Raw genomic sequence first — 17,646 nt, forward strand, 5'->3', positions numbered from 1 at the left:
CAGATGCATGGATGTGTGAGTGGATTGGTGGATGTTTATTCCATGCATATTATCCTCTCTGTTGTTGCGTCAGCTGAGCCTGAGAAGGAACCCCCATCCCAGCCAATCCTGGGCGAGCTGACGGCCTCGCAGGTCACCCCCGACTCCGTGCAGCTGGAGTGGAGCGTCCCCGAGGGCACCTTTGACTCCTTCACGGTGCAGTACAAGGATGCGCAAGGCCAGCCCCAGGTGCTGCCCGTGGACGGTGATTCCCGCACGGTGACGGTGCCGGGGCTGTCACCATCGCGCCGCTACAAGTTCAACTTGTACGGGGTGTGGGGTCGGAAGCGTGTGGGCCCCGTCTCCACTGACATCGTCACAGGTGAGCATATCTGTGGGCCCCGTCTGTGTCCCTTGTGGTCCCTGGGTTTGCTGTGTGGCTGGAGCCCGTTGCGTGGAACATCTCTTAGCACTTGCCTTGTGGAGCGGTGTAGGGCACTTGCATGGTGGGAGATTGGAATGGAGCGTGGAGGATGGATTGGAGGAGTGGATGCATGGATGGATGGATAGATGGAAGATGGATGGACGTGTGTGTGGATTGGTGGGTGTTTATGCCCTGGATTGTGCCCTCTGTGTTGCAGCTGCAGCTGAGCCGAAGGAGGAACCCCCATCCCAGCCGATCCTGGGCGAGCTCGCAGCCTCGCAGGTCACCCCCGACTCCGTGCAGCTGGAGTGGAGCGTCCCCGAGGGCACCTTTGACTCCTTCTCGGTGCAGTACAAGGATGCGCAAGGCCAGCCCCAGGTGCTGCCCGTGGACGGTGATTCCCGCACGGTGACGGTGGCGGGTCTGTCACCATCGCGCCGCTACAAGTTCAACTTGTACGGGGTGTGGGGTCGGAAGCGTGTGGGCCCCGTCTCCGCTGACGCTGTCACAGGTGAGGTGTCTGTGGGTTCCTTCCATGTCTCCTTTGGGCTCTGGATTTGGAGCAGTGCAGGAGCTGTGGCAGGGCCTGTGCTGCTGCCTTGATCGTTGTGGGAAATGGGAGCAGCTGTTGGGTATGGGTGGTATGGAGGTATGTGTGCATGGAATGTTGGAGGGATGGAGGGATAGAGTGATGGCTGGAGGGTTGGGTGGATGGAATGGTTGGTTGAATGAATGGAGGAATGGATGGATGGATGGAGGTTTTGTGGTTGAGTGGACGGCTGTATGGGTGTGTGTTTGAATAGATCTATCAGTTAATGGAGGTATGGATAGATGGATGGATGAATGGTTGGATGGGTGGATTTTTGGATGGATGAATGGTTGACTGGGTGAATGAGTGCACTGATGGATGGTCGGATCGATTGATGGACAGACCGATGAGTTTGTGGCTGGTCCATGGAGTCGGTTGTTTGGATGGCTGGGCAGAGACATGGTTGGATGGAAGGATGGAGGGATGGCTGGATGGCAGGTTGATGGATTAAATGAATGTTTAGGTGTTTGGATGATTTAATGGAGGAATGGATTCAAGGAGTGACTGAAGGAAAAAGGGACAGGTTGATGGATGATGATTAGATGAGTGTGTGGCTGATTCATGGACTGGATGGTTGACTGAATGGTTGGATAGATGCTTGGAGTGAAGGGTGGATGGATGGATTTATGAGTGGAGGGATGGCCAGATGAACACGTGGCTTGTTGAATGTATGGAGAACTGGACACTTGTGGGATGGATGGAGGGGTGGATGGATGAATGGGTGGCTGGATCGATTGATGGATGGACAGATGGTGGATGGTTGAGTTTGTGGCTGGTTCATGGATTGAGTGGTTGAAAGGACTTTATAGTTGCATGGTTGGATGGAAGGACAGAAGGCTGGATAGCTGGATGGATGTTGGGGTAGTTGGTGGGCAGTTTGGAGGATCAAGTGAATGGTTTGATGATTGGATGATTCAATGGAGGGATAGATTAAAGAATCAACTGAAGGAAAAAGTGCAGGGAAAGAAAGGCGATTGGCTGAACAGATGGATGCATTCTTGGAGGACTTGGTGGAGTAATGCACAGATGATCGGATGGTAGAGGCTGGATGGAATGCATGGTGGAAAAAAGGTAGGAGTGGTGTATGGTTGGGGCAAGTTAGGTGGGTGGGTGATCAGGTGGGAGGATCAGTGGAGAGATGGGTGAGAGGAAGGATGTGGATGGCTGGATGCTTGGAGGGATGGTGAGTGGAAGAACACTAAGGATGGATGGAAGGACAGGTGAGAGTATGCCTGAGAGAGATGATAAATGGAGTGATGATGAGCTGAATGGATGGATGGATGGATGGGCCAACGGTGGGATAGAAAACAAGATGGAGGGATGGAAAGATGGAAAGACGCATAGACTTTTCTATGTTTATGCCCTGGATTGTGCCCTCTGTGTTGCAGCTGCAGCTGAGCCGAAGGAGGAACCCCCATCCCAGCCGATCCTGGGCGAGCTGACGGCCTCGCAGGTCACCCCCGACTCCGTGCAGCTGGAGTGGAGCGTCCCCGAGGGCACCTTTGACTCCTTCTCGGTGCAGTACAAGGATGCGCAAGGCCAGCCCCAGGTGCTGCCCGTGGACGGTGATTCCCGCACGGTGACGGTGCCGGGTCTGTCACCGTCGCGCCGCTACAAGTTCAACCTGTACGGGATGTGGGGTCGGAAGCGTGTGGGCCCCGTCTCCACCGATGCTGTCACAGGTGAGGGTGGCTTTGGGCACACCTATTGGCCATGGGGCTGTACTGGACAGAAACGTGGTCAGGGCCCGTGCTGTGTGTCTTGGTCTTCTTGGGAAACGGCAATAGTTGGTGGCAGCTGATTTGGGATCACTGTAAGGTCGGGTGCGTGCGTGGATTGGGAGGATGAAGGGATAGTTTGATGGCTGGCTGGGCAGATGGGTACTTGGATGAGTTTGTGGGGTTTTGGGTGATTGCCAGGTTGGATGGGTGCATGGATGGATGGATGGAAGAATGTATGGATAGTTGGATGAATGGGGAATGCATGGGTGGCTCCTTGGTTGTTTGGTTGAATGGATGAATACGTGGATGGATGGATGAAATGTTGGATGAGTGCATGTCTGTTTTGTGGCCCGGAGGAGTGATTGGATGATTGTGTGGACATGTAGTTGGATGGAGGGCCCGATGGACGGGTGGCTGTTTGGCTGCCTGGCTGATTGGAGTAATAAAGGAGCGTGTGGTTGGTTGGATGTTGGAATGGAGGTGTGAATTGAAGGACTGGTAGATGGAAAAAGATAGATGGAGAGATGGGTGATTCGATGGTTGGAAGGATAGACAGGCGGATGGGTGGGTGGATGGATGGATGGATTTGTGGATGTTTATGCCCCACGTTGTCACCTGTGTTGCAGCGGAGCCGAAGGAGGAACCCCCATCCCAGCCGATCCTGGGCGAGCTGACGGCCTCGCAGGTCACCCCCGACTCCGTGCAGCTGGAGTGGAGCGTCCCCGAGGGCACCTTTGACTCCTTCTCGGTGCAGTACAAGGATGCACAAGGCCAGCCCCAGGTGCTGCCCGTGGACGGTGATTCCCGCACGGTGACGGTGCCGGGTCTGTCACCATCGCGCCGCTACAAGTTCAACTTGTACGGGGTGTGGGGTCGGAAGCGTGTGGGCCCCGTCTCCACTGACATCGTCACAGGTGAGCATATCTGTGGGCCCTGTCTGTGTCCCTTGTGGTCCCTGGGTTTGCTGTGTGGCTGGAGTCCATGGAGTGGGAACATGGCTTAGCCGTTAACTTGGGGAGCGGTGTAGGGACGGGCACTTGTATGGTGTGAGATAGGAATGGAGGGTGGAGGATGGATTGGAGGAGTGGATGCATGGATGGATGATGGTTGGAAGATGGTTTGACGTGTCTGTGGATGGGTGGATGTTTATGCCCTGGATTGTGCCCTCTGTGTTGCAGCTGCAGCTGAGCCGAAGGAGGAACCCCCATCCCAGCCGATCCTGGGCGAGCTCGCAGCCTCGCAGGTCACCCCCGACTCCGTGCAGCTGGAGTGGAGCGTCCCCGAGGGCACCTTTGACTCCTTCTCGGTGCAGTACAAGGATGCGCAAGGCCAGCCCCAGGTGCTGCCCGTGGACGGTGATTCCCGCACGGTGACGGTGGCGGGTCTGTCACCATCGCGCCGCTACAAGTTCAACTTGTACGGGGTGTGGGGTCGGAAGCGTGTGGGCCCCGTCTCCGCTGACGCTGTCACAGGTGAGGTGTCTGTGGGTTCCTTCCATGTCTCCTTTGGGCTCTGGATTTGGAGCAGTGCAGGAGCTGTGGCAGGGCCTGTGCTGCTGCCTTGATCGTTGTGGGAAATGGGAGCAGCTGTTGGGTATGGGTGGTATGGAGGTATGTGTGCATGGAATGTTGGAGGGATGGAGGGATAGAGTGATGGCTGGAGGGTTGGGTGGATGGAATGGTTGGTTGAATGAATGGAGGAATGGATGGATGGATGGAGGTTTTGTGGTTGAGTGGACGGCTGTATGGGTGTGTGTTTGAATAGATCTATCAGTTAATGGAGGTATGGATAGATGGATGGATGAATGGTTGGATGGGTGGATTTTTGGATGGATGAATGGTTGACTGGGTGAATGAGTGCACTGATGGATGGTCGGATCGATTGATGGACAGACCGATGAGTTTGTGGCTGGTCCATGGAGTCGGTTGTTTGGATGGCTGGGCAGAGACATGGTTGGATGGAAGGATGGAGGGATGGCTGGATGGCAGGTTGATGGATTAAATGAATGTTTAGGTGTTTGGATGATTTAATGGAGGAATGGATTCAAGGAGTGACTGAAGGAAAAAGGGACAGGTTGATGGATGATGATTAGATGAGTGTGTGGCTGATTCATGGACTGGATGGTTGACTGAATGGTTGGATAGATGCTTGGAGTGAAGGGTGGATGGATGGATTTATGAGTGGAGGGATGGCCAGATGAACACGTGGCTTGTTGAATGTATGGAGAACTGGACACTTGTGGGATGGATGGAGGGGTGGATGGATGAATGGGTGGCTGGATCGATTGATGGATGGACAGATGGTGGATGGTTGAGTTTGTGGCTGGTTCATGGATTGAGTGGTTGAAAGGACTTTATAGTTGCATGGTTGGATGGAAGGACAGAAGGCTGGATAGCTGGATGGATGTTGGGGTAGTTGGTGGGCAGTTTGGAGGATCAAGTGAATGGTTTGATGATTGGATGATTCAATGGAGGGATAGATTAAAGAATCAACTGAAGGAAAAAGTGCAGGGAAAGAAAGGCGATTGGCTGAACAGATGGATGCATTCTTGGAGGACTTGGTGGAGTAATGCACAGATGATCGGATGGTAGAGGCTGGATGGAATGCATGGTGGAAAAAAGGTAGGAGTGGTGTATGGTTGGGGCAAGTTAGGTGGGTGGGTGATCAGGTGGGAGGATCAGTGGAGAGATGGGTGAGAGGAAGGATGTGGATGGCTGGATGCTTGGAGGGATGGTGAGTGGAAGAACACTAAGGATGGATGGAAGGACAGGTGAGAGTATGCCTGAGAGAGATGATAAATGGAGTGATGATGAGCTGAATGGATGGATGGATGGATGGGCCAACGGTGGGATAGAAAACAAGATGGAGGGATGGAAAGATGGAAAGACGCATAGACTTTTCTATGTTTATGCCCTGGATTGTGCCCTCTGTGTTGCAGCTGCAGCTGAGCCGAAGGAGGAACCCCCATCCCAGCCGATCCTGGGCGAGCTGACGGCCTCGCAGGTCACCCCCGACTCCGTGCAGCTGGAGTGGAGCGTCCCCGAGGGCACCTTTGACTCCTTCTCGGTGCAGTACAAGGATGCGCAAGGCCAGCCCCAGGTGCTGCCCGTGGACGGTGATTCCCGCACGGTGACGGTGCCGGGTCTGTCACCGTCGCGCCGCTACAAGTTCAACCTGTACGGGATGTGGGGTCGGAAGCGTGTGGGCCCCGTCTCCACCGATGCTGTCACAGGTGAGGGTGGCTTTGGGCACACCTATTGGCCATGGGGCTGTACTGGACAGAAACGTGGTCAGGGCCCGTGCTGTGTGTCTTTGTCTTCTTGGGAAACGGCAATAGTTGGTGGCAGCTGTTTTGGGATCACTGTAAGGTCGGGTGCGTGCGTGGATTGGGAGGATGAAGGGATAGTTTGATGGCTGGCTGGGCAGATGGGTACTTGGATGAGTTTGTGGGGTTTTGGGTGATTGCCAGGTTGGATGGGTGCATGGATGGATGGATGGAAGAATGTATGGATAGTTGGATGAATGGGGAATGCATGGGTGGCTCCTTGGTTGTTTGGTTGAATGGATGAATACGTGGATGGATGGATGAAATGTTGGATGAGTGCATGTCTGTTTTGTGGCCCGGAGGAGTGATTGGATGATTGTGTGGACATGTAGTTGGATGGAGGGCCCGATGGACGGGTGGCTGTTTGGCTGCCTGGCTGATTGGAGTAATAAAGGAGCGTGTGGTTGGTTGGATGTTGGAATGGAGGTGTGAATTGAAGGACTGGTAGATGGAAAAAGATAGATGGAGAGATGGGTGATTCGATGGTTGGAAGGATAGACAGGCGGATGGGTGGGTGGATGGATGGATGGATTTGTGGATGTTTATGCCCCACGTTGTCACCTGTGTTGCAGCGGAGCCGAAGGAGGAACCCCCATCCCAGCCGATCCTGGGCGAGCTGACGGCCTCGCAGGTCACCCCTGACTCCGTGCAGCTGGAGTGGAGCGTCCCCGAGGGCACCTTTGACTCCTTCTCGGTGCAGTACAAGGATGCACAAGGCCAGCCCCAGGTGCTGCCCGTGGACGGTGGTTCCCGCACGGTGACGGTGCCGGGTCTGTCACCATCGCGCCGCTACAAGTTCAACTTGTACGGGGTGTGGGGTCGGAAGCGTGTGGGCCCCGTCTCCACTGACATCGTCACAGGTGAGCATATCTGTGGGCCCTGTCTGTGTCCCTTGTGGTCCCTGGGTTTGCTGTGTGGCTGGAGTCCATGGAGTGGGAACATGGCTTAGCCGTTAACTTGGGGAGCGGTGTAGGGACGGGCACTTGTATGGTGGGAGATAGGAATGGAGGGTGGAGGATGGATTGGAGGAGTGGATGCATGGATGGATGATGGTTGGAAGATGGTTTGACGTGTCTGTGGATGGGTGGATGTTTATGCCCTGGATTGTGCCCTCTGTGTTGCAGCTGCAGCTGAGCCGAAGGAGGAACCCCCATCCCAGCCGATCCTGGGCGAGCTCGCAGCCTCGCAGGTCACCCCCGACTCCGTGCAGCTGGAGTGGAGCGTCCCCGAGGGCACCTTTGACTCCTTCTCGGTGCAGTACAAGGATGCGCAAGGCCAGCCCCAGGTGCTGCCCGTGGACGGTGATTCCCGCACGGTGACGGTGGCGGGTCTGTCACCATCGCGCCGCTACAAGTTCAACTTGTACGGGGTGTGGGGTCGGAAGCGTGTGGGCCCCGTCTCCGCTGACGCTGTCACAGGTGAGGTGTCTGTGGGTTCCTTCCATGTCTCCTTTGGGCTCTGGATTTGGAGCAGTGCAGGAGCTGTGGCAGGGCCTGTGCTGCTGCCTTGATCGTTGTGGGAAATGGGAGCAGCTGTTGGGTATGGGTGGTATGGAGGTATGTGTGCATGGAATGTTGGAGGGATGGAGGGATAGAGTGATGGCTGGAGGGTTGGGTGGATGGAATGGTTGGTTGAATGAATGGAGGAATGGATGGATGGATGGAGGTTTTGTGGTTGAGTGGACGGCTGTATGGGTGTGTGTTTGAATAGATCTATCAGTTAATGGAGGTATGGATAGATGGATGGATGAATGGTTGGATGGGTGGATTTTTGGATGGATGAATGGTTGACTGGGTGAATGAGTGCACTGATGGATGGTCGGATCGATTGATGGACAGACCGATGAGTTTGTGGCTGGTCCATGGAGTCGGTTGTTTGGATGGCTGGGCAGAGACATGGTTGGATGGAAGGATGGAGGGATGGCTGGATGGCAGGTTGATGGATTAAATGAATGTTTAGGTGTTTGGATGATTTAATGGAGGAATGGATTCAAGGAGTGACTGAAGGAAAAAGGGACAGGTTGATGGATGATGATTAGATGAGTGTGTGGCTGATTCATGGACTGGATGGTTGACTGAATGGTTGGATAGATGCTTGGAGTGAAGGGTGGATGGATGGATTTATGAGTGGAGGGATGGCCAGATGAACACGTGGCTTGTTGAATGTATGGAGAACTGGACACTTGTGGGATGGATGGAGGGGTGGATGGATGAATGGGTGGCTGGATCGATTGATGGATGGACAGATGGTGGATGGTTGAGTTTGTGGCTGGTTCATGGATTGAGTGGTTGAAAGGACTTTATAGTTGCATGGTTGGATGGAAGGACAGAAGGCTGGATAGCTGGATGGATGTTGGGGTAGTTGGTGGGTAGTTTGGAGGATCAAGTGAATGGTTTGATGATTGGATGATTCAATGGAGGGATAGATTAAAGAATCAACTGAAGGAAAAAGTGCAGGGAAAGAAAGGCGATTGGCTGAACAGATGGATGCATTCTTGGAGGACTTGGTGGAGTAATGCACAGATGATCGGATGGTAGAGGCTGGATGGAATGCATGGTGGAAAAAAGGTAGGAGTGGTGTATGGTTGCGGCAAGTTAGGTGGGTGGGTGATCAGGTGGGAGGATCAGTGGAGAGATGGGTGAGAGGAAGGATGTGGATGGCTGGATGCTTGGAGGGATGGTGAGTGGAAGAACACTAAGGATGGATGGAAGGACAGGTGAGAGTATGCCTGAGAGAGATGATAAATGGAGTGATGATGAGCTGAATGGATGGATGGATGGATGGGCCAACGGTGGGATAGAAAACAAGATGGAGGGATGGAAAGATGGAAAGACGCATAGACTTTTCTATGTTTATGCCCTGGATTGTGCCCTCTGTGTTGCAGCTGCAGCTGAGCCGAAGGAGGAACCCCCATCCCAGCCGATCCTGGGCGAGCTGACGGCCTCGCAGGTCACCCCCGGCTCCGTGCAGCTGGAGTGGAGCGTCCCCGAGGGCACCTTTGACTCCTTCTCGGTGCAGTACAAGGATGCGCAAGGCCAACCCCAGGTGCTGCCCGTGGACGGTGATTCCCGCACGGTGACGGTGCCGGGTCTGTCACCGTCGCGCCGCTACAAGTTCAACCTGTACGGGATGTGGGGTCGGAAGCGTGTGGGCCCCGTCTCCACCGATGCTGTCACAGGTGAGGGTGGCTTTGGGCACACCTATTGGCCATGGGGCTGTACTGGACAGAAACGTGGTCAGGGCCCGTGCTGTGTGTCTTGGTCTTCTTGGGAAACGGCAATAGTTGGTGGCAGCTGATTTGGGATCACTGTAAGGTCGGGTGCGTGCGTGGATTGGGAGGATGAAGGGATAGTTTGATGGCTGGCTGGGCAGATGGGTACTTGGATGAGTTTGTGGGGTTTTGGGTGATTGCCAGGTTGGATGGGTGCATGGATGGATGGATGGAAGAATGTATGGATAGTTGGATGAATGGGGAATGCATGGGTGGCTCCTTGGTTGTTTGGTTGAATGGATGAATACGTGGATGGATGGATGAAATGTTGGATGAGTGCATGTCTGTTTTGTGGCCCGGAGGAGTGATTGGATGATTGTGTGGACATGTAGTTGGATGGAGGGCCCGATGGACGGGTGGCTGTTTGGCTGCCTGGCTGATTGGAGTAATAAAGGAGCGTGTGGTTGGTTGGATGTTGGAATGGAGGTGTGAATTGAAGGACTGGTAGATGGAAAAAGATAGATGGAGAGATGGGTGATTCGATGGTTGGAAGGATAGACAGGCGGATGGGTGGGTGGGTGGATGGATGGATGGATTTGTGGATGTTTATGCCCCACGTTGTCACCTGTGTTGCAGCGGAGCCGAAGGAGGAACCCCCATCCCAGCCGATCCTGGGCGAGCTGACGGCCTCGCAGGTCACCCCCGACTCCGTGCAGCTGGAGTGGAGCGTCCCCGAGGGCACCTTTGACTCCTTCTCGGTGCAGTACAAGGATGCACAAGGCCAGCCCCAGGTGCTGCCCGTGGACGGTGGTTCCCGCACGGTGACGGTGCCGGGTCTGTCACCATCGCGCCGCTACAAGTTCAACTTGTACGGGGTGTGGGGTCGGAAGCGTGTGGGCCCCGTCTCCACTGACATCGTCACAGGTGAGCATATCTGTGGGCCCTGTCTGTGTCCCTTGTGGTCCCTGGGTTTGCTGTGTGGCTGGAGTCCATGGAGTGGGAACATGGCTTAGCCGTTAACTTGGGGAGCGGTGTAGGGACGGGCACTTGTATGGTGGGAGATAGGAATGGAGGGTGGAGGATGGATTGGAGGAGTGGATGCATGGATGGATGATGGTTGGAAGATGGTTTGACGTGTCTGTGGATGGGTGGATGTTTATGCCCTGGATTGTGCCCTCTGTGTTGCAGCTGCAGCTGAGCCGAAGGAGGAACCCCCATCCCAGCCGATCCTGGGCGAGCTCGCAGCCTCGCAGGTCACCCCCGACTCCGTGCAGCTGGAGTGGAGCGTCCCCGAGGGCACCTTTGACTCCTTCTCGGTGCAGTACAAGGATGCGCAAGGCCAGCCCCAGGTGCTGCCCGTGGACGGTGATTCCCGCACGGTGACGGTGGCGGGTCTGTCACCATCGCGCCGCTACAAGTTCAACTTGTACGGGGTGTGGGGTCGGAAGCGTGTGGGCCCCGTCTCCGCTGACGCTGTCACAGGTGAGGTGTCTGTGGGTTCCTTCCATGTCTCCTTTGGGCTCTGGATTTGGAGCAGTGCAGGAGCTGTGGCAGGGCCTGTGCTGCTGCCTTGATCGTTGTGGGAAATGGGAGCAGCTGTTGGGTATGGGTGGTATGGAGGTATGTGTGCATGGAATGTTGGAGGGATGGAGGGATAGAGTGATGGCTGGAGGGTTGGGTGGATGGAATGGTTGGTTGAATGAATGGAGGAATGGATGGATGGATGGAGGTTTTGTGGTTGAGTGGACGGCTGTATGGGTGTGTGTTTGAATAGATCTATCAGTTAATGGAGGTATGGATAGATGGATGGATGAATGGTTGGATGGGTGGATTTTTGGATGGATGAATGGTTGACTGGGTGAATGAGTGCACTGATGGATGGTCGGATCGATTGATGGACAGACCGATGAGTTTGTGGCTGGTCCATGGAGTCGGTTGTTTGGATGGCTGGGCAGAGACATGGTTGGATGGAAGGATGGAGGGATGGCTGGATGGCAGGTTGATGGATTAAATGAATGTTTAGGTGTTTGGATGATTTAATGGAGGAATGGATTCAAGGAGTGACTGAAGGAAAAAGGGACAGGTTGATGGATGATGATTAGATGAGTGTGTGGCTGATTCATGGACTGGATGGTTGACTGAATGGTTGGATAGATGCTTGGAGTGAAGGGTGGATGGATGGATTTATGAGTGGAGGGATGGCCAGATGAACACGTGGCTTGTTGAATGTATGGAGAACTGGACACTTGTGGGATGGATGGAGGGGTGGATGGATGAATGGGTGGCTGGATCGATTGATGGATGGACAGATGGTGGATGGTTGAGTTTGTGGCTGGTTCATGGATTGAGTGGTTGAAAGGACTTTATAGTTGCATGGTTGGATGGAAGGACAGAAGGCTGGATAGCTGGATGGATGTTGGGGTAGTTGGTGGGCAGTTTGGAGGATCAAGTGAATGGTTTGATGATTGGATGATTCAATGGAGGGATAGATTAAAGAATCAACTGAAGGAAAAAGTGCAGGGAAAGAAAGGCGATTGGCTGAACAGATGGATGCATTCTTGGAGGACTTGGTGGAGTAATGCACAGATGATCGGATGGTAGAGGCTGGATGGAATGCATGGTGGAAAAAAGGTAGGAGTGGTGTATGGTTGGGGCAAGTTAGGTGGGTGGGTGATCAGGTGGGAGGATCAGTGGAGAGATGGGTGAGAGGAAGGATGTGGATGGCTGGATGCTTGGAGGGATGGTGAGTGGAAGAACACTAAGGATGGATGGAAGGACAGGTGAGAGTATGCCTGAGAGAGATGATAAATGGAGTGATGATGAGCTGAATGGATGGATGGATGGATGGGCCAACGGTGGGATAGAAAACAAGATGGAGGGATGGAAAGATGGAAAGACGCATAGACTTTTCTATGTTTATGCCCTGGATTGTGCCCTCTGTGTTGCAGCTGCAGCTGAGCCGAAGGAGGAACCCCCATCCCAGCCGATCCTGGGCGAGCTGACGGCCTCGCAGGTCACCCCCGGCTCCGTGCAGCTGGAGTGGAGCGTCCCCGAGGGCACCTTTGACTCCTTCTCGGTGCAGTACAAGGATGCGCAAGGCCAGCCCCAGGTGCTGCCCGTGGACGGTGATTCCCGCACGGTGACGGTGCCGGGTCTGTCACCGTCGCGCCGCTACAAGTTCAACCTGTACGGGATGTGGGGTCGGAAGCGTGTGGGCCCCGTCTCCACCGATGCTGTCACAGGTGAGGGTGGCTTTGGGCACACCTATTGGCCATGGGGCTGTACTGGACAGAAACGTGGTCAGGGCCTGTGCTGTGTGTCTTTGTCTTCTTGGGAAACGGCAATAGTTGGTGGCAGCTGTTTTGGGATCACTGTAAGGTCGGGTGCGTGCGTGGATTGGGAGGATGAAGGGATAGTTTGATGGCTGGCTGGGCAGATGGGTACTTGGATGAGTTTGTGGGGTTTTGGGTGATTGCCAGGTTGGATGGGTGCATGGATGGATGGATGGAAGAATGTATGGATAGTTGGATGAATGGGGAATGCATGGGTGGCTCCTTGGTTGTTTGGTTGAATGGATGAATACGTGGATGGATGGATGAAATGTTGGATGAGTGCATGTCTGTTTTGTGGCCCGGAGGAGTGATTGGATGATTGTGTGGACATGTAGTTGGATGGAGGGCCCGATGGACGGGTGGCTGTTTGGCTGCCTGGCTGATTGGAGTAATAAAGGAGCGTGTGGTTGGTTGGATGTTGGAATGGAGGTGTGAATTGAAGGACTGGTAGATGGAAAAAGATAGATGGAGAGATGGGTGATTCGATGGTTGGAAGGATAGACAGGCGGATGGGTGGGTGGATGGATGGATGGATTTGTGGATGTTTATGCCCCACGTTGTCACCTGTGTTGCAGCGGAGCCGAAGGAGGAACCCCCATCCCAGCCGATCCTGGGCGAGCTGACGGCCTCGCAGGTCACCCCCGACTCCGTGCAGCTGGAGTGGAGCGTCCCCGAGGGCACCTTTGACTCCTTCACGGTGCAGTACAGGGATGCGCAAGGCCAGCCCCAGGTGCTGCCCGTGGACGGTGGTTCCCGCACAGTGACGGTGCCGGGTCTGTCACCATCGCGCCGCTACAAGTTCAACCTGTATGGGCTGTGGGGTCGGAAGTATCTGGGCCCTGTCTCCACTGATGCCATCACAGGTGAAGGTGTCCGTGGACCATTTCTGTGTCCCTTGTGGTCCCTGGGTTTGCTGTGTGGCTGGAGCCCGTTGAGTGGGAACATGGCTTAGCCGCTGACTTGGGGAGGGCTGTAGGGATGGGTAGTTGTATGGTGGGAGATTGGAATGGAGGGGTGGAGGGTGGATTGCCGGGTGGATGGATGCATGGATGGATGGATGGATGGAAGAATATATGGGCGGATGGATGGAAGATGGATTGATGGAGGGCACTGTGGTGCAAAGTGTGTTTTAATAGGAGGAGAGAAGGATCGATGGTTGGGCAGATGGATGCATCGGTGGAAGTTGGGTGTCTGGGAGGACAAATGTGCAGATGGTGAAACAGGTTAATGGGTGGGTGAATGACGTAATCGAGGAGCAGATTTGCCAAGGGATGGCTGGCGATGCTGGCAAGTGGCATGGGGAATGGTGGGATGGGTGGCAGTGGGGAGGAACGGGTGTTGGGATGGATAAGTGAATCACTGTTTGGATGGTTGAATTTGTGGGCTGATGGATGGATGGACAGTGGTGCTTGGAGCAATGGGTGACTGGATGGCTGGAAGCATGGTTGGATGGACAGATAAAAGACAGGACTGGATGGATGCGTGGTTGGATGGTTGGTGGAGTTTACTGGATAGATGGACGGGTGGGTGGGTGGGTGGAAGTTCAGACTGCAGGCTATTTAGAGTCATATAACCATTTAGGTTGGAAAAGACCTTTAAGGTCACTGAGTGCAAGATTTGTTTGGTTGAAGAGATGCATGGATAGATAGGTGGCTGTATGTTATGGAGCTGTGTCAAGGGAAGTTCCGATTGGACATTAGGAAAAGGTTCTTCACTGAGCGGGTGGTCGGTCACTGGACCAGGCTCCCCAGGGAAGCGGTCAGGGCACCGAGCCTGTCAGATTTCAAGGAGCATCTGGGTGACGCTCTTAGTCGTGTGGTTTAGTGTTAGGTAGTCCTGCAGGGAGCAGGGAGTTGGACTCGGTGATCCTTCTGGGCCCGTTCCTTCTCAAGGTTTTCTGTGATTCTGTGATTGTATGGAAGGGCTTTTTGATGGATTAATGGATGCATGGAGGGCTTTTTGTGTGTATGGATTTTTGGATGGACAGGTGATTGAATCGGTAGATGATTTAGTGGAAGCATGGCTAGATGGTAGGATTACTGAATGGGTCTAGTGTGGACGAGTTTGTGGCATGGTAAAGATGAAATGATGGTTGGACGGAGGCACGACTGTATGGGACGATGGAAGAATGGATGAATGGATGGCTAGATGGCCATTTGGCTGGGTAGCGGTATGGTTGGAGGCTTAAACGAATGCTTAGGTGGTTGGACGCTTGATGCGTAGCCTGATGTCAAGGACCAACTGAAGGAAAAAGGTGAGGATGCATGATTGTTTGGATGGAGGCATGGGTGGATGTATTGACTGGTGGGTGTTTATGCCCTGGAGTGTGCCCTCTCTGTTGCAGCTGCAGCTGAGCCGGAGGAGGAACCCCCATCCCAGCCGATCCTGGGCGAGCTGACGGCCTCGCAGGTCACCCCCGGCTCCGTGCAGCTGGAGTGGAGCGTCCCCGAGGGCACCTTTGACTCCTTCTTGGTGCAGTACAAGGATGCGCAAGGCCAGCCCCAGGTGCTGCCCTTGGATGGTGGTTCCCGCACAGTGACGGTGCCGGGTCTGTCACCGTCGCGCCGCTACAAGTTCAACCTGTACGGGATGTGGGGTCGGAAGCGTGTGGGCCCCGTCTCCGCTGACACCGTCACAGGTGAGTGGAGCTGTTGGACCAGCAATGCTCTTGCTGGAGCTGTGTTTGGGTTGTGGCAGGAGCTTGGGCAGGGCCCACTGAAGATGCTTGGCCCATCTGGGAAATGGGAACTTCTCTTGGGGGTTGTTGAGTGGGGGGCTGGATGGAGGGACGGGTGCAGCAGTGTTGAAGGTAGTAAGGGCAGAGGAGAGAGAGGGAAGCCTGGAGGGAGGGAGTGATGGGATACGTGTGGTTGGATGAGTGTGTGGCTCGTTGGGTGAGGAGATGGCTGGCTGGCGGGCTGAATGGCTGGCTGGATGATGGTGGGTGGTTGGTTAATAGGTTGATTGGATGGATAGCTGATTGAACAGATGGTTGCCTGGATAGATGTGTGGTTTGATGGAAGGGTGTGTGATAGGATGGTTGCGTAGAGGAATGGATTCAAGGACCGATGGGTGGAATAGTGCACAGAGAAATGGTTGATTGGATGGATGGAAGCCTGGATGGTTGGATGGAGAAATGGAGGGAGAGGAAGTTGCACGGACAGACTGAGAAGGGGATTGCTGAGTGGATGAAGAGAGTGATGAACACATGGATGAATGAATGGGTGACGAGACGGGTGAGCGTACACCTGGCTTAATGAGTAGATAGATGGCTGCTAAGATGTTTGTTTGGGTGATTTGGCTGATGGTTGGATGGTGACGTGGATGAATGGACAGACGGATTTAGCGTGGAAGGATTCATGTGTGGATGTTTGGAAGGCTGATGTGAGGAATGGTGTTAAGGATGGCTGGAGGGACAGGTGGGTGGATGCTTGGGTGAGCTGACGAGTGTAAGGATGATTAGTTGAGTGTATGCATGGATGGGTAGATGAATGGTTGTGTAGAAAAATGAATGGATGGATGGATGCTTGGAGAGACAAGTGGCTGTTTATGTTGCAGCTGCAGCTGAGCCGGAGGAGAAATCACTGACCCAGCCGATCCTGGGCGAGCTGACGGCCTCGCAGGTCACCCCCGGCTCCGTGCAGCTGGAGTGGAGCGTCCCCGAGGGCACCTTTGACTCCTTCTCGGTGCAGTACAAGGATGCGCAAGGCCAACCCCAGGTGCTGCCCTTGGACGGTGATTCCCGCACGGTGACGGTGGCGGGTCTGTCACCATCGCGCCGCTACAAGTTCAACCTGTACGGGGTGTGGGGTCGGAAGCGTGTGGGCCCCGTCTCCACTGACATCGTCACAGGTGAGCATATCTGTGGGCCCCGTCTGTGTCCCTTGTGGTCCCTGGGTTTGCTGTGTGGCTGGAGCCCGTTGCGTGGAACATCTCTTAGCACTTGCCTTGTGGAGCGGTGTAGGGCACTTGATTGGTGGGAGATTGGAATGGAGGGTGGAGGATGGATTGGAGGAGTGGATGCATGGATGGATGGATAGATGGAAGATGGATGGACGTGTGTGTGGATTGGTGGGTGTTTATGCCCTGGGTTGTGCCCTCTGTGTTGCAGCTGCAGCTGAGCCGAAGGAGGAACCCCCATCCCAGCCGATCCTGGGCGAGCTGACGGCCTCGCAGGTCACCCCCGACTCCGTGCAGCTGGAGTGGAGCGTCCCCGAGGGCACCTTTGACTCCTTCTCAGTGCAGTACAAGGATGCGCAAGGCCAACCCCAGGTGCTGCCCTTGGACGGTGATTCCCGCACGGTGACGGTGGCGGGTCTGTCACCATCACGCCGCTACAAGTTCAACCTGTACGGGATGTGGGGTCGGAAGCGTGTGGGCCCCGTCTCCACTGACATCGTCACAGGTGAGCATATCTGTGGGCCCCGTCTGTGTCCCTTGTGGTCCCTGGGTTTGCTGTGTGGCTGGAGCCCATGGAGTGGGAACATGGCTTAGCCGTTAACTTGGGGAGCGGTGTAGGGACGGGCACTTGTATGGTGTGAGATAGGAATGGAGGGTGGAGGATGGATTGGAGGAATGGATGCATGCATGGATGGATGGATGGAAGATGGATGGACGTGTGAGTGGATTGGTGGGTGTTTATGCCCTGGATTGTGCCCTCTGTGTTGCAGCTGCAGCTGAGCCGGAGGAGGAACCCCCATCCCAGCCAATCCTGGGCGAGCTGACGGCCTCGCAGGTCACCCCCGACTCCGTGCAGCTGGAGTGGAGCGTCCCCGAGGGCACCTTTGACTCCTTCTCGGTGCAGTACAAGGATGCGCAAGGCCAGCCCCAGGTGCTGCCCGTGGACGGTGATTCCCGCACGGTGACGGTGGCGGGTCTGTCACCATCGCGCCGCTACAAGTTCAACTTGTACGGGGTGTGGGGTCGGAAGCGTGTGGGCCCCGTCTCCGCTGACGCTGTCACAGGTGAGGTGTCTGTGGGTTCCTTCCATGTCTCCTTTGGGCTCTGGATTTGGAGCAGTGCAGGAGCTGTGGCAGGGCCTGTGCTGCTGCCTTGATCGTTGTGG

At 54.9% G+C, this 17,646-nt stretch overlaps 1 protein-coding gene across 1 annotated transcript in view; it reads left to right on the forward strand.

Annotated features, from left to right (window-relative positions):
* Positions 1 to 17,646, forward strand: part of TENASCIN-X (tenascin-X) — a 67,770-nt gene that overhangs the window by 32,720 nt on the left and 17,404 nt on the right. Inside the window, 17 exon segments of the mRNA XM_075725317.1 lie at positions 74 to 361; positions 621 to 914; positions 2,381 to 2,680; positions 3,340 to 3,627; positions 3,898 to 4,185; positions 5,652 to 5,951; positions 6,611 to 6,898; positions 7,163 to 7,456; positions 8,929 to 9,222; positions 9,886 to 10,173; positions 10,438 to 10,731; positions 12,198 to 12,491; positions 13,157 to 13,444; positions 14,926 to 15,219; positions 16,140 to 16,433; positions 16,693 to 16,986; positions 17,258 to 17,545. Coding sequence (XP_075581432.1) covers positions 74 to 361; positions 621 to 914; positions 2,381 to 2,680; positions 3,340 to 3,627; positions 3,898 to 4,185; positions 5,652 to 5,951; positions 6,611 to 6,898; positions 7,163 to 7,456; positions 8,929 to 9,222; positions 9,886 to 10,173; positions 10,438 to 10,731; positions 12,198 to 12,491; positions 13,157 to 13,444; positions 14,926 to 15,219; positions 16,140 to 16,433; positions 16,693 to 16,986; positions 17,258 to 17,545 — 4,968 coding nt within the window.

The sequence above is a fragment of the Pelecanus crispus genome, chromosome 29 (assembly GCF_030463565.1).
Source record: "Pelecanus crispus isolate bPelCri1 chromosome 29, bPelCri1.pri, whole genome shotgun sequence".
Lineage (NCBI taxonomy): Eukaryota > Metazoa > Chordata > Aves > Pelecaniformes > Pelecanidae > Pelecanus > Pelecanus crispus.